The following is a 26,901-nucleotide window of genomic DNA, read 5'->3' on the forward strand; positions in this document are numbered from 1 at the left end:
ACCGATCCAACTCTTGGTTAGATGCTACCATAAGGAACTTTTTCCTTATACAGTACAGGCAGTCGTGGAGTTAGGATCACAGTTGAGCCATTAAAATTTCCATTGTTAAACAAAGACAGTTGTTAATTTTACCTCTTAAGTGAGTTTTGCCCCTCTTTCCGTAGTTGTTAAATGAATCCCTGCAGCTGTTAAGTTAGTAACACAGTTGTTAAGTGAGTCTGGCTTCCCCATTGACTTTGCTTGTCAGAAGGTCGCAAAAAGGGATCATGTGACCCCGGACACCTCAACCGTCATAAATTGATGCCAGTTGCCAAGCATCCAAATTTTGATCATGTGTTGTGGCCCATACGCGGCCTGTGCAGCTAGTAGCTGATTCAGACAGCAAGGAGGCTGGTGTGGTGCTGCGCCAGCAGCCTGTGCAGCTGGCACTCGAGTCGGACAATGAGGAGGCTGGAGAAGATGTGGTGCCAGAGGCGGGGATTCAGCCAGGGCCTTCAGAATCTCCAGAAGCTCCCATAAGTGAAGAGGACGAAGAGGAGGAGCCTCTTCTCGATGCACGGGCACGCAGAGCTGCCAAAAGGCAGGAGTGGCTCCTCAGGAAGAGGTCTCCTCAAGAGTAAGGCTTGGGGCTAATTGGCCACTCCCTTAGCCTATTTAAGGAAGAACGCCTACTGAAGCAATTTGGAGGGAACAACTTCGTTCACATACCTTCGTGTCTTGTCTTGCTTATCTTATCAGCTTCCTGCAAATTGCTTCTGGGCATTCTGCCAACTATAGTAAGCTTTCAGTTATTATTCTTTGAATTCTTGGCTGCTGTTAATGCAGTTAATTAACAGCCGTTGTTGTAAAAACACCTGGTTTATTTAGTAAACCAAGGTTTGAACAGACTCTGTGCTGCGTTCTTTGGCGTCTGTCATCATGTGACCATAGGGATGCTGGAAATGGTCATGTGAAAAATGGTCCCCAAACTCTTTTTCAGAGGCGTTATAACTTGGAACAGTCACTGAACAAATGGCGATATGTCAAGGACGTATCAACAAAATCAAATAGGTTGCATCTACACCCATTTCTGTTTGGATCTTAACTAATTTTAGGATTTCTGTTGTGCCCTCCGAATGTTGATAGTCCCTCCAGGTGGTGAGGGATGCTGGGTATTGCAGTTCAGGAGCCTCCAAAGAGCTACATATTGTCCACTTAGACAACAGAATACAGGTAGTCCTTGAGTTATGACCACAATGAAGCCCAAAGTTGATGTCGTCAAATGAGTCATTTGTTAAGTGAGCTTTGCACCGTTTTACGACTTATTTCTTGCCGCGTTTGTTAAATGAATCACTCCAGTTAGATTAGTAACACCGTCGTTAAGTGAATCTAAAAGAGCCTTGGTAGTACAGTGGTCTAAAGCACCCTGTTATTAACACAGCTGCCTGCAATTACTGCAGGTTCGAATCTCGCCAGGCTCAAGGTTGACTCAGCCTTCCATCCTTTCTAAGGTGGGTAAATTGAGGACCCAGTTTGTGGGGGCAATAAGCTGACTTTGTATAAATATACAAAAAGTATGAAGGCTATTGCTTAACACATTGTAAGCCGCCCTGAGTCTCCGGAGAAGGGCGGCATATAAATCAAATTAAAAAAAAAATCTGGTTTCCCCATCAACTTCGCTTGTCAGAAGGTCGTCAGAGGGGATCATCGTGTGACCTTGGGACACAGAGACCGTCGTAAGCGTGAACCAGTCGCCAAGCATCTGAATTTTCATCACATGATCCATGGGGACACTGCAGGCTCGTAACTATTAAAAAAAACGGCCCTAAGTCACTTTTTTCAGTGCCGTTGTAACTTTGAACTAAATGAACTGTTGTAAGTCAAGGACTATCTCTACTGTTTTACCTCACCCTTTTACAAATAGAGGTCATAAGGATGACAAATCTCCCCAAGAAAGTGGTTTTGGGGGCTTCTGTTGTAAGGGAAGATTGAGAGAAAAAAATAAATACATATATATGTTTGTGTGTCTGTGTGTACATACACACACACACACACACACACACACACACACACACACACACACCAGGGATGGGTTCTAAAATTTTTTACTACCGGTTCTGTGGGCGTGGCTTATTTTATGGGCGTGGCTTGATGGTAATGTGACAATTCTTTAGGATTTAGCAGAGGTCCTGGTCTACCAGGCTTTTAACTGCTTGCAGAGCTGTACCGGTCTACTCATTTGTTTTTGGAGGCACCGGTCTACTCATTCGTGTTTGGAGGCACTGGTCTACCACAACACTGCCTTTTAACACTGATCAGCTGTAGGGCGGCCCTTTGAAGCCCCCCGGCAAGAGTTTAAACAGTTTTTTTCCTTCTAGCCGATCAGCTGGGACTCAGGAGGCAGCAATAGATTGGGGGTGGGGCCAAATAAAAAGTAAGAATAACGCGGGTGGGTGGAGGGCCCAGCTCCCGAACAAAGAGAACCGGTTCGGTGATGTCATATCGTCACCATACCGGTTCGGCTGAACCGGGAGGAACCCACCACTGATACACACACTCATACATACATACATGCATATATATATATATTTCTGCTGAAAGAGTGAGTTGGAAGTCGTCACCGTGACTCAGAAGCTGAAGCTGCAGCTGGGGCTCTGTTTAATGTCTGGAAAAAGGATGAAGGCAAGCACATTTTCAAAACAACTTCCCCAGAATTTTTTTTTTTTTTTTAAATTGACAACAGACAACCAACAAGTCACACACAGAGGGATTCTGAAGCTCCTTTTTCTTCAGAAAGAGTTGATATCATACTTTTTTTTTTTCTTGAGAGCTTATGATATCAGAGAAGAAATTTCTTTTTTAAGAAACTGACTCTGTTTGGGAGGCTTTAAAAATTTGATAAATCAATCAACCGCCAGTACAGGCACTCCTCGATTTATAGGAGTTTGTTTAGTGACCGTTCAAAGTTACAAAGGCACTGGAAAAAAGTGACATAGGACCATTCTTCACGCTTACAACCGTTGCAGCCTCCCCATGGTCATGGGATCAAAATTCAAATGCTTGGCAACTGGCTCGTATTTATGACGGTTGCGATGCCCTGGGGTCATGCAAACACCTTTTGTAGCCTTCTGACCAGCAAAGCCAATGCGGAAGCCTGATTCACTTAGCAACTGTGGCAAGAGAGGTTGTAAAATGGGGCAAAAATCACTTAACAAATGTTTCGCTTAGCAACAGAAATTTTGGACTCAATTGGAGTTTTAAGTCAAGGACTTCCTATAAAGATAGAGATGGATGGATATAGAAATGAGATAGAAATAGAGTTGGATTGATGGATTGAGTGGATGGATGGATGGATGGATGGATGGATGGATGGAGATAGACAGACAGACAAACAGGGATGGATGGTTAGATATAGAGATAGAGGAGATATAAATAGTTGGATATATGGATGGATGGATGGATGGATAAGAGAGAGAGAGAGAGATAAGGTAGGTAGGTAGATAAATAGATAAGGTAGGTAGGTAAGTAGATAGGTAGAGATAGATAGATAGATAGATAGATAGATGATAGATAGATAGATAGATAGATAGATAGATAGATAGATAGATAGATAGATAAGGTAGGTAGAGAGAAAGATAGATAAGGTAGGTATAGATAAGATAGGTAGAAAGGGAGAGAGATAAGGTAGGTAGGTAGATAGATAGATAGATGATAGATAGATAGATACAAAGGTAGATAGATAGATAGATAGATAGATAGATAGATAGATAGATAGATAAGGTAGGTAGAGAGAAAGATAGATAGATAAGGTAGGTATAGATAAGGTAGGTAGAAAGGGAGAGAGATAAGGTAGGTAGGTAGAGATAAGGTAGATAGAAATAGATAGGTAGATAAGGTAGGTAGGTAGAGATAAGTAGGTAGATAGATAAGGTGGATGGATGGATGGATGGATGGATGGATAGATAGATAGATAGATAGATAGATAGATAGATAGATAGATAGATAGATTGATAGATGGATGGATCCAAGCCACTTGCTGTGCCCACAGTGCTCTCTCATGATCGCCCCAAGGTGAGTAGCCATCTGAACACCAGAACCGAGTCTTAAGTAGCTCTGGGGAGGTCCGTTGTAACTTTGAACAGTCACTAAGCGAGGACAGCCCCTCTTGCTTTCTTTCTTCCATTCAGACAGGAAGGTTTTGTCACTCCTAAATGCAAACAGGTGGGACTGGATACATCTGCTGATGGCATGTTCTGAACTGCCGCCTTCCTCCGAACCTCAACAGCCAACTTTCCACATGTTTTCACTGGGTGGGCCTGGTTCATTCCGTTTATACAGCCATCGCGGAAATATAACCGTTCCTCGCAGTTTCAAATCCCTTGTTCACCTAGGAGCACCTGAGCACAGGTGACGACGACAAACGGTCAGGTTATAAGAGGGCGTCCAAATTTAGACAGCTCCAGCGATCAAGTCTTTGATGAATGCTCTAGGAGGGCATCTGTTTCACATGGCATCATGTGTTCAGCACGCGTTCTGTTTTGCAACCTCACGGCATGTGACTGGACGAATTCAGGGAAAGTTCATTTCTAGTGCAAAAGAAAAAAAAAACCTTTTTATTTTTCCCTTCTGTTAGCAACGCGAAGCCAAAACAAAGCCTTCCATTTATTTTATTTTATTTTTTTACAGTGGAAAACACATTTGTTTTCCCTTTATTTTATTTTATTTTTTTATTTTTTGTAAATGACATCATCAAAACCCAAGAAGCTGCTGCAAATTAATTGCTTAGCCAGGAAGAAGTAAGTCGGTTTTCTGGCTCGCTTTTCCAGCTTCTTTCTTCCAGCAAACTGTCAGATTTCCACCCATTTATACTCATTTCTTTTGTCTTCCCTGAAAATAAGCGTTGCTAAGTAGGGGCAGCTTCCTCTTCGCCCCGCAGAATTCCTCCATCAATCCTGTTGAGCCAGCCACGGCATGACAAGGCATTCACTTAATCAAAAAAATAATATTCTTTTTTCACAAGTTAGCGTTCCCAAATGTGCTGGAAAAGCATTTTTCCAGAATCCCCAATCGGCACGAAGTAAACTGGATTAAATCAGGGAGAAGTACAGGGGGTTTTCCTTTCTTATTTTTATTTCCAAGTAGTCCTCGACTTAAGACCTCAGTTGAGCCCAAAATTTATGTTGCTAAGCGAGATATTCGTTAAGTGAACTTTAAAGAGGAATTTCGTGTATAGGGAGTCCTCAACTTACGACCTCAATTGAGCCCAAAATTTCTGTTGTAAATGAAATAAATGCTTGTTAAATGAGCTTTGCCTCATTTTACAACCTTCCTTGCCACAATTGCTAAGTGCATCGCTTCAATTCAGGGGTGAAATGCTCCCGGTTCGGACTGGATCGACCGATCCGGTAGCGATAGCGGCGGGTGGTTCGGAGAATGGGTAGCAAAAATCCCTGCACACACACCACCCCCCATGCCCAGTTGAGCCACGCGATCATCAGAGGCTGTTTTTAATTTTAAAAGCATTTTTTCTACAACCTCTTCGGCCGAAAAATGTTTTTAAAAGTTAGAAAAAAAAGCCTCTGATGATTGCGCGGCTCAGCTGGGATCGTCAGAGGCTTTTAAAAGCAATTTTTCTACAACCTCTTCGGCCAAAAAAAGGCTTTTAAAAGCCTCTGACGATCCCAGCTGAGTTGCCTGATTGCCGAAGAGGTTGTAGAAAATATATTTTTAAAAGTAAAAAAAAAAAAAAGTTGGCCATGCCCACCCAGTCACATTACCCCCCCCCACCAAGCCACGCCCACAGAACCGGTAATAACAAATTTTACATTTCACCACTGCTTCAATTGTTAAGTTAGCAACATGGTTGTTAAGCGAATCTGGCTTCTCCCTTGACTGGCCAATCACCAGGAGACAATTGAGTTCTAGTCCCACTTTAGGTATAAAATCTGGCTTGGGTGACTTTGAGCCAATTACCAGGAAACTGTGAGTTCTAGTCCCGCCTTAGCCATGAAAGCTGGTTGGGTGACTTTAAGCCAATCACTGGGAGATAATGAGTTCTAGTCCCGCCTTAGTTATGACAGCCAATTGGTTGTCTTTGGACCAGTCCTTCTCTCAGCCCAACCCACCTCACAGGGTTGTTGTTGTGGGGAAAATAGGAAGAGGAAGTTGTTTTGGCTATGTTCATCGCATTGAGTTGTTTGTAAAAATAATGAAGGATACAAACAAACAAACGAAAAATATTCCTACGGAAATTCCATTGAGATGCATCAAATCCCAAAGATGTGATTCTTTTTTTTTTTTAATTTGATTTATATGCCGCTCTTCTCCGGAGACTCAGGGCGGCTTACAATGTGCTCAGCAATAGCCTTCATACTTTTGTATATTTTATACAAAGTCAGCTTATTGCCCCCACAAACTGGGTCCTCAATTTACCTACCTTAGAAAGGATGGAAGGCTGAGTCAACCTTGAGCCTTGGCGAGATTCGAACCTGCAGTAATTGCAGGCAGCTGGTCTTAATAACCAGCTTAATAACAGGGTGCCTTAGACTACTGTACTACCAAGGCTCTTTCTAAGTTACAGGCTCTTTTTCTGTGCTTTTTTAAATTACATTTATTTCTGTTTGTGCTGGTTGTAAAATACTTTCATAGGACCAGACCACAATTTAGTGTGTGTGTGCGTGTGTGTGAGTGGGGCGGAACCGAATTATCACAGCTCACAAGTGTGTAACCGTAGTTTGCACCTGCTTCTGATGTGGGCAGCTTCGCCTCGGTTTCAACTTTCATTCAACCTGTTTGTGATCTGAACTTGTTTCTTTCAAGCCCACGTTCAGCCTAGTAAATGGTCTGATACGCCGATACCTCCCTTCCCCTCCACTTGTCCCTCAGCCACGTTTAAGCTTCCCCCCCTCCCCTGCACCGTGCAGCCTGGCTGGCTTGCTTTGAGTCACTCAATGCCACTTCCTCCTAAGGGGACTATTCTGCGGTGCATCTGCTCCTGGCTTGTGGGCTGTCTGCCCAATTTATGAAGATATGCTTGGATGGGTGATGTGCCTTTCGAGCAGGTGGTGCTTTACTTCTCGCCAATTTGCGGTATGTCGTTTCCCTCCACTTCTCCTACGTGGACATCTGCTTAGAATTATCTTCCCCATCTTCTCAGCCCTTTGAGGGAGACCTGCCAAGGAGCAGACCCCACAGGGATCCCCAAAATATGACAATCTCATGGTCAGGTCTGTGAATTGCCTGCAGAAGTTGTGAACGCTCCAAAACTAGAAGTTTTTAAGAAGAGACTGGACAACCGTTTGTCTGAAATGCTATAGGGCCGGGATGGCGAGCCTATGGCACGCCTGCCACAGGTGGCACGCGGAGCCATATCTGTGGGCACGCGAGCATTGCCCTAGCTCAGCTCCAGCCCGCATGTGTGCGCTGGCCAGCTGACTTTTGGGCCTTTTGGGCCCACTGGAAGTCGGGCAACGGACTGTTTCTGGCCTCCAGAGGGCCTCCGGTCGAGTGGGGAAGGCCGTTTTCGCCCTCCCCAGGCTCCTAGAAAGTCTCTGGAGCCTGGGGAGGGCAAAAAAATGGGCCTACTGGGCCCACTGTGCCATTGAGTGCCAAAAGCACAGAGGGGGTCACGCGTGCATGCACAGGAGGGCGGGGTGCATTGAATTATGGGTGTGGGCATGTGCGTGCTTGACCCCCCCACACTCTCCCCCCGCTTTTGGCACGCGATGGCAAAAAAGTTAGCCATCACTGCTATAGGGCGAACCTACGGCACGCGTGCCAGAAGTGGCACACAGAGTCATCTCTTTGGGCATGCGAGCCGTCGCCTGTTGCTTTTCCAGGTTTCAGCGCGCCGGCCAGGTGGTCTTCACGCACGCGGGAGCGCCGGAAACCGAAAGAGCAGCCACCCTGTGCGCATGCGCACACCGGGAAAATGATCTTCCAGTTTCCGGCGCGTGCATGCCAGTGGTGGGTTTCAAAAAATTTTACTACCGGTTCTGTGGGTGTGGCTTGGTGGGCGTGGCAGGGGAAGGTGACTGCAAAATCCCCATTTCCTCCCGATCAGCTGGGACTCCTGAGGCAGAGAATAGATGGGGGTAGGGCCAGTCGGAATTTTTACTACCGGTTCTCCGAACTACTCAAAATTTCCGCTACCGGTTCTCCAGAACTGGTCAGAACCTGCTGAAACCCACCTCTGGTGCATGTGCACCGGCCAGCTGGTCTTCGCGTGCGCATACATGCCAGAAATCAGAAGACCAGGTAGCCGGTGCGCATGTGTGTGGCGAAAACCAGAAGATCATCTTCCTGGCGCGCATGTGCAGCGTGCAGCTGCTTTTCCGGTTTCCGGCACGCACGTGCAGGCTCCCGTTTCAGCACTCGGTGCCGAAAAGTTTTGCCAACACTGGTATAGGGTTTGTTGCCTGAGCAGAGAGTTGGACTAGAAGACCTCCAAGGTCCCTTCCAACTCTGTTATTCTGAATCTTAAAAGTCTTCTCAAAGATTCAGTGTTTCAGATAGAGCCAGTCTATCTATCTACCTACCTACCTACCATCATATCTCTCTCACTCTCTCTCTGTCGCTTTCTCCTTTCCTCCCTCCATCTGTCCCTGACATTACCTAGTGGGGCAATGAAATGTCTGCAAGAAAACCACCACACTCAGGACCAAGGACCCCACAGAAGCATAAGGTATTGCTGTCACTTTTATATACACCACCTCTGTTGTGGTCCACCAGCAGCCTGCGGACCTGGCAGCGGAGTCGGACAGTGAGGAGGCTGGGGGAGGACAATGGGCCAGTCCTGGAGTCTGGGGAAGGCCCAGACGAGGGCTCTGCGTCGGAGGCAGAGATGGGGCCAGGCCATCTGGGAGCGATACATGGACTCCGGAGCCTCCAGAGGCGGACAGCAGAGAGGCAGAGGAACAGGAGGAGCCTGTTCCTAGTGCGCACATGCGAAGAGCTGCCAGAAGGCAAGAGCAGATGAAGCAAAAAGGACGACTCCGGAGTAAGGCCAGGAGATGATTGGCCCCTCCCAGAAGGCTTAAAAGAGCAGCAACAAGCCATTGGGTTCTTTGTAGAAAAGCAACGTTGATTCCAGTGCTTCTTGTCCGCGTCTCTTGAACTTTGTGGGGTTTTTTGCCAAGAAAAGCCTTTGGCGGGGGGGGGGAGAGGGCTGTTCCGTGAAAACATTTCGCTTCTCATCCAAGAAGGTTTAACAGATTAACAGAGTTGGGAGGAACCTTGTAGGTCATCTAGTCCAACCCCCGCCCAAGCAGGAGACCCTACACCATTTCTGACAGATGGCAGTCCAGTCTCTTCTTGAAAGCCTCCAGTGATGAAGCTCCCACAACTTCTGAAGGCAACTTCTGTTCCGTCGGTTGATTGTTTCTCACAGTCAGAAAATTTCTCCTTATTTCCAGGTTGAATCTCTCCTTGGTCAGTTTCCATCCATTATTCCTTGTCTGGCCTTCAGGTGCTTTGGGAAATAGCTTGATCCCCCTCCTCTCTGTGGCAGCCCCTCAAATATTGGAAGATGCTATCCTGTCTCCCCTGGTCCTTCTCTTCACTAGACTAGCCATGCCCAGTTCCTGCAGCCGTTCATCGTATGTTTTAGCCTCCAGTCCCCTAATCATCTTGGTAGCTCTTCCCTGCACTCTTTCTACAGTTGGAAGGGATCTTAGAGGTCTTCTAGTCCAACCCCCTGCTTAGGCAAGAAACCCTACACCACTTCAGACAAATGGTTATCCATTTTGGTTTCAATTGTGGTCATAAGTAGAGGACTACCTGTATTTAAAATTAGTGAACTTACCGGGGAAATGTGGATTGCTTTTTTTCTCTCCTCTCTCTCAAAACTGGTGGTCATCCATTCAAGTTAAATGAGAGGAGATTCAGAATTAGAATAGAATAGAACAACAGAGTTGGAAGGGAGCTTGGAGGTCTTCTAGTCTAACCCCCTGCTCAGGCAGGAAATCCTACCCCATTTCAGACAAATGGTTGTCCAATCTCTTCTTAAAAACCTCCAGTGTTGGAGCATTCACAACTTCTGGAGGCAACTTCTATTCCACTGATTAATTGTTCTCTCAGGAAATTTCTCCTTAGTTCTAGGTTGCTTCTGTCCTTGATTAGTTTCCACCCATTGCTTCTTCTCCTGACTTCAGGTGGTTTGGAGAATAGCTTAGCCCCCTCCTCTCTATGGCAGCCCCTCAAATATTGGAAGATGCTATCATATCTCCCCTGGTCTTGGATGAGAAGCGAAAGGTTTTCAAGGGGTCAAAACAAAAAACCAAGAAAGTCCAATTAATTGCCTTTTGAAAAGGACCTTTGGGACGGCCTACAGAGATCATTCTCATGCCCCAGAAAACTTTCTCTCGCCCCCCCCCCCCACCTTTCAAACTCTTTTTTTAAAAAACAAACAAACAATTTTTTATTTTAAAACAAAGACAAAACATAAAACCATCATCATTCCAAACAATTTCAGACACCTTTCAAACTCTTGAACCAGAGGTCTCCGCTCTGCCCCTCCTCCTTGTTGAGTTGGCTTTCTCATTCAAACAGGAATTTTCCACCTTTCGGAGCCGAGGGACTACTTTCTCCGTATCGCCCCCATGCGGGTCAGTCGTAACGAGAAGACAAACCACCAGGATGTTTGCGGTGGCAAGTATTTTTTTGAACAGCGCGGAGAGAGGCGAGTGTGTGCCTATCAAAATAGCCCCGATGATTCTTTTTATTTTTTATTTTTTTGCAAGCCAAGACAAAGGAGCCACAATGAGTCCTCCAAGCAGCTGCCAAGAAAACAAAGGGAAACTCAACGGCTAAAGAGCGGCTCGAAAAAAGGGGCACCTATAAAAGAATGGGTCGGCTGGACGGAAGACACCTGCCGGTGGTGGGGTCCTCCGGACAGCTGTCCCGATTGTTTGTTACACCTTTCCTGCGATTTAAAGGCACCGCTTGAATTCAGGCCAAGCTTCCTGTTCCGTTAACCTTTGATTAGCCAGATGGCCAGTGCTGATTTCTGCCTGTATATCACACACACACACACACACACACACACACCCTGAGTTGTAACACGGGCTGGTTTTTGGCCCCGAGGCGAAAAATAAATAATAATAATTTTAAAAAATAATTGTTTCTCCCACCTGGCAGAAGCAAAGTTGCAAAGTTGCTGGGGATAATTTCCTGTTGTTCCTGATCTTCAGCCGTCTGATTTAGTGCTGACCTTGTCTGGGATCCAAATGTTTGGGGCTGGACTGGGAAGGGGACTTTGTGGTCACCGGTCCCTTTGGATAGTTGAAGTCTAATATATCTTGTGCACCTTGCTGGCTACCTTGAAAAGGGGCCGGGGGGGGGCTTATCTTCCTGGAGCCCCCCCTTCCTACTCCTAATCCTAAACTGCTTTCGGGGACACAACCAGTGCTGGGATTCAGCCGGTTCAGGCCAGTTCGTGCGAACCGGTTGTTAAATTGCTGGCTGGCCCCACCCCACCCTTTCCAGGAGTCCGCACGTGCCCCATTTTGGTTCTCAGGTAAGTTCAGGGAGGCCTACTAGGCCAAAACGGGGCATGGGGGATGCGGCGCAGGCCCCCTCCCCGGTGCCCCTTTTTGACTCCCAGGAGGCTGCAGGGGAGCCTACTAGGTCCAAAACAGGGCGCTGGAGGGTGCGCCCCCCCCGCAGCCCGTTTTTGTTCCCAGGGGGGTGCAGGAGGCCGAGTGCTGCCTGGCACACCCCCTGGCCATGCCCACCATGGCCACGCCCACCCAGACAGTAATTAGGGCAGAGAACAGGTTGTTAAATTACTTGAATCCCACCACTGGACACAACTTCAGAAAGATAGCACGTGACAGTGAGAATTGAGCAGGGGGCAGCCAAGGGTTTTCACCTTGAATTTAAAAAGTTTCAAAGGGGGGTCCTTGGCGCTCTCTGATCTTGGTTGTTTTCTTGCAAACGTTTCATTACCCAACTAGGTAACATCATCAGTGCTAGGAGGGAGTGGGGTTTGGGAAGAGGAGGAGGAAAAGGACTGTGGAGTCTTTGGTGCTCTCTGAGCTTGGTTGTTTTCTTGCAGACGTTTCATTACCCAACTAGGTAACATCATCAGTGATAGAAGAGAGTAGGGTTGGATCATTGTTTATATATCGATAGCTTGTCCTGTTGGTGTTAGTGGGAATTTCTTTGTTGTTCTTTGATTAGGCTGTTGTTTATTGTTAGTTTCTTTCTCTGAATTGGCAGTGCCTTGATTGGGCCAACTCTAATTTGTTTCTAGGCCAATTCTAATGTGTTCCTCTAAGAACACTAGAATGTTGGTTAATAATTGCAAATTATTCCAATTATTTTATTGTTATCATATTGTTTTATTATTTGTCTGGCCAGAACGGAACAAAGAAAGCACAAACCGTTTAGTGCATTTAAGAAAACTTGTATCCACACAACATACTACAGGTACTCCTCAACTTACAACACAATTATTGAGACCAAAATTTCTGTTGTTAGTGAGATTTTTTTTTTAAGTGAGCATTGCCGCATTTTTACGACCTTCCTTGTTTCATTTGTTAAGTGAATCACTGCAGTGGATAAGATAGTAACCTGGTTGTTAAGTGAATCTGGCTTCCCCCTTGACTTTGCTTGTCTGAAGGTCACAAAAGAGGATCACATGACCTTGGGACACAGCAACGGTCATAAGTATGAACCAGTTGCCAAGCGTCTGAATTTTGATCACACGATCATTGGGGATACTGCAAAGGTCGCGACTGTGAAAAACGGTCATAAGTCACTTTTTTCAGTGCCGTTGTCACTTTGAACGGTCACTAAATGAACTGTTGTATGTCAAGGACTACCTCTATATCTTGGCAGTGGTTTAGACCAGTGTTTCTCAGTGTTAGCAACTGAAAGATGTGTGGACTTCAACTCCCAGAATTCCCCAGCCAGCTTGGCTGGCTGGGGGATTCTGGGAGTTGAAGTCCACACATCTTTCAGCCAAGCAGGCTATGGGATTCTGGGAGCTGAAGTCCACACATCTTTCAGCCAAGCTGGCTATGGGATTCTGGCAGTTGAAGTCCACACATCTTTCAGCCAGGCTGGCTGGGGGATTCTGGGAGTTGAAGTCCACATATTTTAAGTAGCTAAAACCGAGAAACACTGATTTAGACTGCAAAGACAATTGCCAAAGATCTTTGTTGCGTCTACAAAATGGCAGGCGGCGACCGATGAACCGCAGGCATATCAGAATTCCGTGTCTCAGGCTGAACTCCCGAGGTTGGAAATTTGCTTAAATGCTGTATTTGCTTAATTGGCGTTCATGTGCTTGTAGTCAACTTCCGATGAGGTCATGGTACGGGTCGGTCATTCGCACTTTGCACAGGAGGGAGGGAAAAAAGGCAAGAGGCAAAGTAGATAAACACGACCGGTTTTATTGAAAGGTTTGAACGACCTCGGTTACAACCTAATTATATACCCTCTTCGTAATGCTAAAAATAAACTGGTTTTTATTTGCACAATCCAAAGCTGACTGATTTCAGTAGCAGAAAATCAGCAGCGCCGGTACTAAAACGTCTCTCCGAAAACTGAATTTCGTTTCTTTCCCGGTAATTAATCTAGTTTAATCTTTCCCACGGCGGTGAAGCTGTTTTTCGCAGCTCTGAACGTAATAACCAAACTGTATTGCATCATCCTTACAACCTTACAGGTAGTCCTCAGTTTACAACTATTCGTTTAGTGACCATTTGAAATCAGAACAGCACTGAAGAAAGGGACTTACGACCGTTTTTCACACTTAACGACTGTTGGCAGCATTCCCCATGGTGATGAGAACAAAGTTCAGATGCTTGGAAACTGGCTCATATTTATGGACATTGTGGTAGAAATCCACAGTTTGCCTTCTGTGGAGGCCTTGCTGAATGTGGAAGGGGTTTTTTTGTGGGGGGGTCAGACATGGATCATCTGAACCAGTGGGGGTTCCTCCCGGTTCGGCCCGGTTCAACCGAGCCGGTAGCGGTGACGATATGACATCACCGAACCGGTTCTCTTTGTTCGGGAGCTGGGCCCTCCCGCCCCACCCATGTTATTCTTACCTTTTATTTGGCCCCGCCCCAATCTATTCGCTGCCTCCTGAGTCCCAGCTGATGACTAGAAAGAAAAAAACTGCTTAAATTCTTGCCGTGGGTTTCAGCTGATCAGCTGTAGGGCCGCCCTACAAGCTGATCAGTGTTAAAAGGCAGTGTGATGGTAGACCGGTGCCTTCTAAAATGAATGAGTAGACCGGGACGCTCGAAAAACAAATGGGTAGACCAGGATGCTCCAAGAACAAATGGGTAGACAGGTATAGCTCTGCAAGCAGTTAAAAACCTGGTAGACCAGTACCTCTGCTAAATCCTAAAGAATTGTCACATGACCATCAAGCCACACCCACAAAATAAGCCACGCCCACAGAACCGGTAGTAAAAAAAAATTAGAACCCATCCCTGATCTGAACCTATCCTGGCTGTCGTGTTGCTTGCAGAGAACAGCAGAGGCAATAATAATGGACAGCCAGTCCTTGACTTACAACCACAATGGAGAGTAAAATTTCCATTGCTAAGCAAGTAGGTTCGTTAAGTGAGTCACATCTGATTTTACCTTTTTCGCCAGGGTTGTTAAGCGAATCGCTGCAGATGTTAAGCGAATCTTACGGTTGCTAAGCGAATCTGGCTTCCTCCGTTGACTTTGCTTATCAGAAGCTCGCCAAAGGGGGGGATCACATGACCCTAGGACACTGCATCCGTCATAAATGTGAGGCAGTTGTCAAGCATCCGAATGTAAATCATGTAACAATGGGGATGCTGTAACGGCCATAAGTTTGAAAAACTGACTCAAGTCACTTTTTTCAGGGCTCTTGTAACTTCGAATGGTCACTAAATGAACGGTTGCAGGTTGAGGATTACTGTATTCAAAGTTTCGCGGAAAGATAATTAAGAGAAGAAAATGAGGATTTTCTTTGACACCCTCCTGTCTCCTACATTTTCTCCTCCAGGGTGCTGGAACAGCCATTGGGGAGCTCCCCCCGTACTTCATGGCCAGGGCAGCCCGACTGTCCGGAGCCGAGCCAGACGATGAGGAGTACCAGGAATTTGAGGAGATGCTAGAACATGCACAAAGCTCACAGGTAAGGAATGCACAGAACAAAAGCATGCCACAAATAGTGCGATGGCAGTGGTTCCTGGCGCACCTCGACACACCAGCATTATTATGGCACCTTTAACGTTGTTTCATATGAGAGTCAGGGTTAAAGACGCCGAGTTTGTTTGATGGAAAAACGATAACCCGTGTTCGAAACCCGAGCGTTACACAATGGGTGAGCCCCCGTACCTTGCCTTAGCTCCCACCCACCTAGCAGTTCAAAAGTATGCAGATGTAAATAGATTAATAGTTACCACTTGAGTAGCAAAGTAACAGCATCCATCCCTCAGCGTATAGCCATGCTGGCCACATGACCCGTGGTTCCTGGCGCACCCTGACACACCAGCATTATTATGGCACCTTTAACGTTGTTTCATATGAGAGTCATGGTTAAAGACACTGAGTTTGTTAGCTGGAAAGATGACAGCCCGTGTTCGAAACCCAAGCCTTGCACAAAGGGTGAGCTCCCATTCCTTGTCTTAGCTCCTACCAATCTAGCAGTTCAAAAGCATGCAAATGCGAGTAGATTAATAGGTACCACTTTGGTAGGAAAGTAATAGCATTCCATCCTCCTCGACGTTGGCCACCTGACCACGGAAATGTCTCTGGACAACTCTAGCTCCCTCGACCAAGAAACAAAGATGAGCTCCTCCCCCTAGAATTGGACACGACTGGACAGGGGGAACCTTTATCTTTTATATGAGAGTCGTCAGGCAGGCAGTGGTTTTAAGGTGTTGGGGGCTGCAGAGGCCTTCTCAGCCACAGAAACTCCCTGCAGCAGTGGCTCTCAACCTTTTGGGAACCAGGGACCAGTTCCATGGAGAAAGGTTTTCCGCGGACCGGAGAGGGCATGGTTTTGCATGCTGGCTGCATACCGCAAATGGGGCTTTGGTTTTTTGCGGTTCTTGGCAAGCCACGGACAGCTGAGGAATTGTGGGAATTGTTGAAGTCCACTTGTCTTTAATTGAATCAGAATAGAGCTGGAAGGGACCTTGGAGATCTTCTAGTCCAGCCCTTTGCTCAAGCAGGAGATTCTATACCAGTGACGGCTAAGCTTTTTGCTGTCGCGTGCCAAAAATGGGGGGAGCGCGGGGGATTTGCGGGCGGGCGTGCCCACACCCATAATTCAATGTACCCCGCACATGCGTGCGTAACCCCCCCGCTCCCCCAGCTTTTGGCAAGTGATGGAACAGTGGGCCCGTTTTTCACCCTCCCCAGGCTCCAGAGGCTTTCTAGGAGCCTGGGGAGAGCAAAAACTGCCTTCCCAACCCCCCCCCCCCCCGGAGGCTGGAAATAGCCTGTTTCCCGACATCCGGTAGGCCCGGAAGGGCTGAAAATCAGGTGGCTGGTGCACGCATGCAGGTTGGAGCTCAGCTAGGGCAACGCTTGTGTGCCCACAGATACGGCTCCGCGTGCCATCGGTTAGCCATCACGGTTCCATACCATTTCAGACAAGTGACTGTCTGGTCTCTTCTTTAAAAAAAAAAAAAAACCCTCCAATGATAAAGTACCCACAACTTCTGGTGGCAAGCTGTTCCACTGGTTAATTATCCTCACTGTTAGGAAGTTTCTTCTTAATTCCAGGTTGCTTCTCTCCTTGATTAGTTTCCATCCATTGTTTCTTCTCCTGCCTTCAGCCTTGTGCTTTGGAAAATAGGTTGACACCCACGCACCCCTCTTCTATGTTGCAGCCCCTCAAATACTGGAATACAGCTATCATGTCACCCCCAGTCCTTCTTTTCTCTAGACTGGCCAAACCCAAATCCTGCAACCGCTCTTGGTACGTTTCAACAGTTGAATTGCCGTCAGCTGGCTAAGACTGTGGGTCTCTCTTGTGGTGGAACTGTTAAAACGACTGGCCAATCAATGTAAATAAATGCTTACTCGTAATAATGGCTCTGAGTTATGGGGTGCACATTGGAGAACAGGACCCTGAGCTGGGCTGTATTGGGTCCAGTTATGCACCCCATCTTTGTGTGCTCTTTTGGGGTGGGGGAAGGAATGGTGTTCTTGATTTCCTGCTGTCCCTGGAGAGAATCACACCTTACTCTGGAAGTCACCGGAGATCTGTGAGCCAGAAAGCCTCCCAACCAGCTAAATCTCACAGATCTGCTCGCTGGCCAACCACGTGCATTTAATCCCCCGGGCGAAGAAAGTTTGCATGTTACACCCCAAGGACAGCCAAGCCGGGATTGCTTGAAGGGAGCCAGAGGCAGCTCCAGAGACAAGCCTGGCCTGATTATTGTCGGGTCAGGTCCCGGGCGGCTGTGCTCTCTGGCCATTGCTCTATGTGGGGCAGTCAAGGCCCTTCTCTTTGTTGACTCTTCCCCAGTTCTCTCCAGCCCTCTCCCTTGAGGACTGTTGAAAGGGGTTAAAGGCACATCCGAAACTTCAAAGGGACTAAAGATTGCAGAGCAGTTGTTTATCCAGGGAGCCTGGACTAACTTGCTTGCTTACTTACTCTCCCTCCCTCCCTCCTTCCTTCCTTCCTTCCTCTCTTTTTCTTTCTTCTCTATCTCCCCAACTTTCTCTTCTTCCCCATTCCTTCTTTCTCTCTCTTCTTTCTTTCTTCTTTCCTTCCTTCTTTCTCTCTCTCTCTCTTTCTCTTCTCACTTCCTCCCTCCCTATTTCTTTCTTTCTCTTTCTTTCTCTCTCTTTCATGCTTTTTCACTTCTTACTTCTTCCTCTCTCCTCCTCCTCTTTCTTTCTTTCTCTTTCCTTCTTCCTCTCTTCTCTCTTTCCATCTTTCTCTTCTTCTTCCCTACTAGTTCTTTCTCTCTCTTCTTTGTGTTGCTTTCTTTCTTTCTCTTCTTCGTCCCTACGTTCTTTCTTTCTTCCTTCCTTCTCTTTCTCTTTCTCTCTCTTTCTCTTCTCACTTCCTCCCTCCCTATTTCTTTCTCTCTCTTTCATGCTTTTTGTCTTCTTCCTTCTTCCTCTCTCTCTCTCTTCCTCTTTCTTTCTTTCTTTCTCTCTTTCCTTCTTTCTCTCTTCTCTCTTTCCATCTTTCTTTCTCTTCTTCCCTACTAGTTCTTTCTCTCTCCTCTTTGTGCTGCTTTCTTTCTTCCTCTTTCCTTCTTTCCTTCTTTCTTTCTTTTTCCCTCTTCTCTCCTCTCTCTCTCCCATCTTCATTCTTCTCTTCTTCCTCCCTATGTTCTCTCTCTTTCTCTCTCTCTCTCTCTCTCTCTCTCTTTCTTTCTTTCTTTCTTTCTTTCTTTCTTTCTTTCTTTCTTTCTTTCTTTCTTTCTTTCCCCTCTGAACATTTTGCTGATTGTGGTTAGTCTGGCCATCACATGATTTCTTTGAAAATTCCCCCTCCCCTCCATTTCCAGTAAACTGTTTGAACAGAGATGACTCAGTATGAAACCAGCTTCCCTGTAACCACAGGACTTGTCAAAAGAATTTGTCAACGTGGACTGGGGTTGGGGAGTGGGGGAGGGGGAGTGTGTGTGTGTGTGTGTGTGTTTCTCACATCCAACTTCAGCTTCTGTCTCTTTGGGTTAATAATTACATCATGGGTTCCTAGGAATCACTTCCTGTCAAGGAGAAATGGATGGGCAGTATTTGCAATGGGTTAAATATCATTTAATGACGAACACCATAGGAGAGGCTCTTGAAAAGTTTTTTAGACTTCTGCATTTGTAGAAACTTGCTTCCCCCCCCCCTTTTTTTTTTTCTTTGTTTTTCTTTTTGGAACGAATCTTTACTTTGGTCTTTGTGGGTTGCCCCAACAAAGAACACAAAGTCCATCGGCCACACCCTACCCAGTTTTACTTTTTAAAATCTTCAAGTGTGATAGGTGAACGGTTTAGCAGGCGGAGTTCCCAGCTGAATGGGCTTGGCGGGAGAGATGCTAAGTTTCTGGGTAAATTATTTGCATTTTTTTTATATATGAACCTTTTTTTCCCCCCTGCCTTTTCACCTAGAGAGAAATTAAGTCGGTAAACCTCACTGTAAGCTCTCATAAAATAACAATTAAAAGTAGTCCTTAAATACTATTTAAAGGATTAAGAGTATTCTAAATAGCATCAGGATTAAAAATAAATAAATAAATGCAGCAGCAATACAGTTCTTTAACCGGATTCATCACCAGAGGCAGGCTTTCTGGATAGCAAATTATCAACCTAATGAAAAAAAGAAAAGTAATTTGGAGAAGATTGGCAAATTTCCTAACCAGGCTTCAGGGGTCATTGTTCTTTAATTGTCGATTAGGTTTGTAGCCTCTTGTATGATGACTTTTACGTGCCAACATACCAGGTAGGTTCCTCTAACTAAGAAGTGATTAAAAAGGCATGAATTTTACCTTCTGCATTTAATAATAGAAGAACATCGGGAACCAGAGGCCCCTGGGAGAAATTTGCAACAAGAAGGAGCATGCTGACAAATATTAAACCTGAAAACAGCCCTTCAACCCAATTTCCTGTCTCTGGTGGGGTTGACACCAGGGGTGGGATTGAAAAATTTTAGTTTGCTAGGGGGCATGGCCTACTCTGCCTCCTGCACCACGGCCGGGATGGGGGGGCGCTTTCACCCTCCGGAGGCTTTCCTCGAGTCTCCAGGAGGGCGAAAACGGCCTCCTCTGGGCTCCAGAGGCCGTAAACAGGCCCGTTTTCAGACTTCTGGTAGGCCCATTTTTCACCCTCTCAGAGCCTCCGCCCTGGCCCTGCGCTTACCTTGCATCCAAAACGGGCCGCATGGAGACTCCTGGGAGGGGTGGGGTGGGTGGGGCCAGCCAGTCCTTGCAACTACCGGTTCGGCGAACCAGATGTAAAATTAGCATCCGGTTCACCCGAACCGGCTAAATCCCACCCCGATTGACACTTCAGTTTTAGCATTTCACGTTACGTATTCCTAGCCAAGGTGGGCTCGTTCCGTAAGCCACAATGAAGCAAAAAAAAAACCCATCAGGGTTTGATTCCTGTTTCGTCAAGCCATGGTTCAGGGAGTTGCTTTATTTTGATCGACTTCAGGCCGAGATTCATTGGGGAGGCCACGCTCGCCTGCCAGAAGGATTGTTCAAGCAGTATTCACCGTCCGGATGTGTGTCTCGTGTGCGGGCACGTTGCACAACCCACTTATGTATGGAAAGCGTGCCGGGCACACGGAACGAGTTATGTGCTTCGTTGGGAATCTGATTAGTTTTCAGAATTACACGCTGGATGCTCCGGTGCTGTATGTAATTCTTCCTGTAGCCAAGCTTCTGGTTCTCGCTCGGTATAAAAAGCTACTCCAGTTGGCTTCTGAAATCTTTCTCAACACAAACACACACAAACACACACACACACACACACACACACACACAGAGATATAAAGACTTCAGAGCCTCCCCCCCATCGCGAGACCGAGTGGACTATTTGGTTGCTTATTCCTCCCTTGCCAGCAGTGGCTTTCCTTAAAATAGTTTGCAAGTTGGCATCACAGAGGCAGGGTTGGAAAAAAACGATAGAGAAGGAGGCACCATTTTGGAGAAACAGGAAGTGTCCTTCTGGGCTGCTTCCCTTCCCTTCCCAGGACAAGGTCCCAATTTGGACCAAAAGCTTGAATTTTCCCCCTCCCCACCCCCACCTCCACCCCCGTCATCCCTCCCTTTACCCTATTCCTTCATTTTCCTTCTTTTCTTTATTGTTCACTCTCAATGGGTGGCCACCAAATGAACCGTCAGTCGTCTGCATGTTGTACATTCCAGACTCCTGAGGGCATTCCTTTTATTTTTTTGCTAAAACAGGCTTGGGTGGATCTGTCTTAACCCTTTCACTTGTTGGGCCAAGGGAGGAGATCAGTCTTGCCTGACTTTGCCTTGTTTTGCCTTCTAGTTTAGTGAAAAGAAGGACCAGGGGTGATGTGATAGCAGTCTTCCAATATTTGAGGGGCTGCCATAAAGAAAAGGGGGTCAAGCTATTCTCCAAAGCACCTGATGGCAGGACAAGAAGCAACAGGTGGAAACTAATCAAGGGGAGAAGCAACCTGGAAATAAGGAGAAATTTCCTGACAGTTAGAACAATTAACCAGTGGAACAACTTGCCTCCAAAAGTTGTGGGTTCTCCATCAATGGAGGTTTTTAAGAAGAGAGATTGGACGGCCATTTGTCTGAAATGGTATGGGGTTTCCTGCCTAAGCAGGGGGTTGGACTAGAAGACCTCCAAGGTCCCTTCCAACTCTGTTACTCTGTTCTGTTATTCAAGAGAATCTCTTGGCCAAGATGTCCCTTGGCCCATGTCAAGAATCAACAGGCCCGGTTCTCTGAAAAGCCAACTTTGAAATTCCACCTGGCTGGAATTGGGGATCCAGGCAGCTTCCAGCAAATGAGGACGGGGTTCCTTCAGGGAGGGTGTACAAAACACCTTAATGAGGAAGTGTGAAATTTTAATGCAGGTAGTCCTCGACTTACAGCCACAATTAAGCCCAAAATTTCCATCGCTTAAGCAAGACAGTTGTTAAGGGAGTTGGGTCCCATTTTACAACCTTTCTTGCTGCAGTTGTTAAGTCAAGTCACCGCAGCTGTTAAGTTAGTAACCTGGTTGTTAAGTGAATCTTGGCTTCCCCTGTTGATTTTGCTTGTCCTAAGGTCACAAGAGGGGATCACGTGAGCCAGTGGTGGGTTTCAAATTTTTTTACTACCGGTTCTGTGGGTGTGGCTTGGTGGGCGTGACATGGCTTGGTGGGCATGGCAGGGGAAGAATACTGTAAAATCTCCATTTCTACCCCGCTCCAGGGAAAGGATACTGCAAAATCCCCATTTCCTCCTGATCAGCTGGGACTTGGGAGGCAGAGAATAGGTGGAGGCGGGGCTTTTTGTGAACACCGATCACATGACCATAAGGGATGCTACAATGGTCATTAAGTGAAAAGCAGCCATCAGACCCCCTTTTTTTTTCCAGTGCACATTGTCACTTTGGATGGTCACTAAATGAACGGTTTGTAAGTCGAGGGCTACCTGTATGTCAGTTCAGTTCAACTTTCAGCAAAATAGAGGATTAAATCTGAACCAGATCGTAATTGAAGTTAAGCCGGTCCGAAATCCGTAATAAAGATATTTGATCTGAAGTTAAGCCAGCATAAGTCTCTGGCCTACTTAGGCAGCTGCTAGGATCTCATTGCCCAAACTTGCAAGCTTATTTAGGCGTCCCAGACCACCCTTTCAAGTTTTATCAGGGAAAGTACTTTATTTGAAGTACTTTATCTTGTCCTTATCGGGTCAAAAGCATTCCCCGGGGAGCTTACATCAGATCAATCACTAACCAAAAGGCCACTTACAAGTACAAGCCTGCAAAGGGCAGAGTGTGAAAGGGAAAAGGGAAGAGGAAAGAGAATGCAAAATGGGAGCCCCTCATTCTTCAAAAAGTCTCGGGAGTTTTTCTGACGACTACCGTGTTTCCCCAAAAATAAGACCCTGTCTTATATTTTTTTGAAGCCTGAAATAAACACTTGGCCTTATTGCCATGCACTCAAAAGCCTGATCTTTTGAGTGCCCATTATCAGGGGATGTCTTATTTTGGGGGAAAACAGGGTGTCTGTCTGTCTGTCTGTCTATCAATCTAATCAATCTATCCATCTACGATTCGTATGAACTTTATTGCCAGTGATATTAAGTGAATCATTGCGGTTGTTAAATTAGTAACACAATTGTTAAGTGAATTTGGCTTCCCCGTTGACTTTTCTTGTGAGAAGATCATAAAAGGGGATCACACAACTCCGGGACACTGCAACCGTCATACATACACCCCAGTTGCCAAGTATCCAAATTTTGATTACGTGACCAAGGGGATGCTGCAGCGGTCCTAAGTGTTAAAAAACGGTCATAAGTCACTTTTTTCAGTGCCGTTATAACTTCAAACGGTCACTAAACGAATGACTGTAACTTGAGGACTTCCTGTATTTTTTTTTTGTAGGTTTTTTTTTTTTAAATCGTTGTAAACCACCCAGAGGGAAGCGGTGGCTCAGTGGCTAAGACGCCGAGCTTGTCGATCGAAACGTCGGTAGTTCAGCGGTTCAAATCCCTAGTGTCGCGTAACAGGGTGAGCTCCCGTTACTTGTCCCAGCTTCTGCCAACCTAGCAGTTCGAAAGCAGGTAAAAAATGCAAGTAGAAAAATAGGGACCACCTTTGGTGGGAAAGTAACAGCGTTCCGTGCGCCTTTGGCGTTGAGTCATGCCGGCCACATGACCACGGAGACGTCTTCGGACAGCGCTGGCTCTTCGGCTTTGAAACAGAGATGAGCACCATCCCTAGAGTCGGGAACGACTAGCACATACGTGCGAGGGGAACCTTTACCTTTTAAACCACCCAGAGTTATGCCGGTAGGACGGGCAGCTACATAAATCAAACAAAGCAATACATAAATTTTCCAGAATGCGGTCGTGGAGGCCAGTTAGAACAGAAGCCTGTCTGTCACACGTGTGGTGTTGACATTTGTTTTGTGAGATTTCAGAGAGCCATTTCCTCCCTTTTTCTTTTTTTCGTTCCCAACGTGTCGAAAAGTACAAATGATGGCCCGAACGCACGCAGTCCACCAGTTCAAGAAGTGCCTAAGTGAGTGGAGAGGGTGTGTGTGGAAATGACAACACCTCCGTCTCTTTTAGCAGATTCCGAATTGTGTAGCCCTGAAGCATTGCGGATGTGTTAATTGATTTCTACCATTCTAAAAGCGTCCCCGTTTTTGTTTTTCCCACTGGCTCGGTCTTTTTAAGTTCCCCCGGCCAAGTTCTTCGCTCTTTTCTTTTGAAATCCTGCTGGTAAGTTATTATCCCAGTGCTGAGTTGTGCGTGAGTGCACACGCGTGTGAGTCAGCTTGTCAGCCGAGCATCTGTCTCTTTCACGGGCTTTTTTTCCCAGCCAACCTGCGAGGGATGATGACTTAACAGGCGAGACAGTTGGTGGTAGAAGTGCTGAGTAATGGATGTGTAAGCCCTGTGTTCTTCCTCCTTCCCCTCCCCTTCCTTCTGACTGCTCCGGCTATCAGCCGAGTACATAATGTTCCCTTTAAAACACTCACACACCTGTTGGCCTGGTGTGAAAGAAAAGGCAAGTTATCTGAAACTAGAGGTATTGTGTTACCTTTGTTAAGCAGATCTGAAAAGCGGGAAGTGAAACTCCTTGCCGAGTGACACATACACTCCTTTTAAAAAAATAGGTATAAAGTTAATTTCTTTGAGTAGTTTTTTCCCCGCTCCAATCTACGGTTAAAGCTTCGGACATTGAGCCTTGGTGCTGTTTCAGATTGAGGTTTTTTTCATCCAGATCGGAAGCTGATTGGATCAGATGCTCCAAGGGCTTTTCCTAAATTTTTCTGGCCCAAAATAATTAATGAATAAAGTTGCCACCGATTTTCACATTCACACATTGACCTGAGAGTTAAACCCTGCTGAAATCAATGGGATTTACTTTTGGGGTTTTTTGATTTCTAAAATAGGAATCCTGCAATATTTTATTTTATTTTTATTTTATATTTTGTTTTATTTTTATTTTATATTTTATTTTATAATTTTATTTTATACTTTATTTTATAATTTTATTTTATATTTTATTTTATAATTTTATTTTATATTTTATTTTATTTTATTATTTGTATTTTTAACTCTGTTATTACCAATCCTATTATTACTACCGTATTATTCTTCTCATCCTTCCTAGTACCGATCTCTTCCCACTTATGGCTATAACCATGTTGCTTGTATTGTTTTAATGTTTCCTAGTGTGATTTGATTGCTTATTAGTATCGTATGAGTATCACTGTTGTATCTTATGATTCTTGACGAATGTATTTTATTTTTTCTTTATGTACACTGAGAGCGTATGCACCAAAGACAAATTCCTTGTGTGTCCAATAATTTATCTTGGCCAATAAAGAATTCTATTCTATTCTATTCTATTCTATTCTATTCTATTCTATTCTATTCTATTCTATTCTATTCTATTCTATTCATTGGTAGTCCTCGACTTACAACAGTTTATTTACTGGCCATTCAAAGTTACTATGGCACCGAGAAGTGACTTATGACCGTTTTTCACACTTATGACCTCTGCAGCATCCCTACGGTCATGTGATCCAAATTCACACACTTGGCAATTGGCATGTATTTAAGACAGTTGCAATGTCCCAGGGTCACATGATCCCCTCTTGCGACCTTCTGACAATCAAAGCCAACGGGGAAGCCAGATTCGCTTAACGACCATGTTACTAACCTTAACAACTGCAGTGAGTCACATAACAACTGTGACAAGAAAGGGCAAAAATAGGGCAAAACTCAGTTAACACATGCCTCACTTACCAACAGAGATTTTGGGCTACCAACTGTGGTCGTAAGTCGAGGACTACCTGTATTTGTATTGACCACTCATTTTTCAATGGGCTAACTCTGTAGAGCTGAGTTCCATGGAAGAGCCAGTTTGGTATAATGATTAAGGTGCCAGGCTAGAAACCAGGAGACTGTGAGTTCTAGTCCGCCTTAGGCACGAAAGTCAGCTGGGTAACTTTGGGCCAATCACCAGGAGACAGTGAGTTCTAGTTCTACCTTAGGCACGAAAGCCAATTTGGTGACTTTGGGCTAATTACTAGAAGACGGTAAATTCTAGTCCCACCTTAGGCACGAAAGCCAGCTGGTTGATTTTGGGCCTATCTCACCAGGAGACAGTGAGCTCTACTTCCACTTTAGTCACAAAAGCCAGTTGGGTGACTTTGGGCCAATTACTAGGAGACAGTGAGTTCTAGTCCCTTCCTTAGCCATAAAAGCTGACTGGGTGTCTTTGGACCAGTCCCTCTCTCTGTGAGCCCAACCCACCTCACATAGTGGTGGTTGTGGGGAAAATAAGAGGAGGAACCAGCGTTAGGTATGTTCTCCACCTTGGGTTATTTATAAAAAATAATAAAGGTGGTATTTTTTTAAAAAAAATCTAATAATAATAATAATAAAGCATAGGAGATGTGGATCTGTATGATGAGCCACAAAAACGCTCTCCTTTGGCACGCCACAAATCGTGCAGCTGCAGATTACCCGGGGATATTAGTCACAATGGAGCAATGTTGTCTTTTAGACAAGCTGGGGCCGTGCCCAGCTTGACAGAAGATCCAGGGTACAACTCTCGAGGTGGAACAATCAAGATGTAAATCATAAAGATTGATCTAGAGACCTCACTGCTGGGGAAAGAACTCAAATAAAAGAGGAGTCCAGGGTTTAACCCAAAAAGCAAGTATTTTCAGCCATTTCCATTTCTCCACAATTACTGAAATTCCCTTGAAGAGATCTGTTCAAAATATATGTATGTATGTATGTATGTATGTATGTATGTATGTATGTATGTATGCATATTCTTTCTAGCCAGGTTTTACCTACGTAAACTAAGTTGTTCTGCAGCCCTGGTTACAACTTAGTTTACGTAGGTAAAACCTGGCTAGAAAGAATATGCACATAAAAGCCTACGAAAAAGAAAAAGACATATATATATATATATTTAATACACATAGTCTTCTACATCTGACCACAACAGAGGCCAAAATTTATGTTACTAAGCAAGACTGTTGTTGTGACTTTTGACTCATATTACGACCTTTCCTGCCACACTTGTTAAGTGAATCACTGCAGTTGTTAAATTAGAAACACAGTTGTTAAGTGAATCTGGCTTTCCCCATTGACTTTGCTTGTCGACAACACCCCCCCCCCCACGCAACCCCGTACTTTTGGCACGCGACGGCAAAAAGGTTAGCCATCACTGCCCTATACCATTTCAGACAAATGACTGTCCAATCTCTTCTTAAAACCCTCCAGTGATGAAGGAGCGCCCACAACTT

General features: G+C 45.5%; 1 protein-coding gene across 3 annotated transcripts in view; it reads left to right on the forward strand.

The window, feature by feature from the left end:
- Nucleotides 1-26,901, forward strand: part of VMP1 (vacuole membrane protein 1) — a 159,618-nt gene that overhangs the window by 79,349 nt on the left and 53,368 nt on the right. For all 3 annotated transcript variants that reach the window (XM_087890016.1, XM_087890018.1, XM_087890024.1), the window contains exon 7: nucleotides 14,975-15,106. In XM_087890016.1, coding sequence (XP_087746142.1) covers nucleotides 14,975-15,106 — 132 coding nt within the window. The remainder of the gene's footprint in view (nucleotides 1-14,974; nucleotides 15,107-26,901) is intronic.

This window comes from Pantherophis guttatus, chromosome 1 (assembly GCF_059756535.1).
Source record: "Pantherophis guttatus breed Tessera chromosome 1, ASM5975653v1, whole genome shotgun sequence".
Classification (NCBI taxonomy): domain Eukaryota; kingdom Metazoa; phylum Chordata; class Lepidosauria; order Squamata; family Colubridae; genus Pantherophis; species Pantherophis guttatus.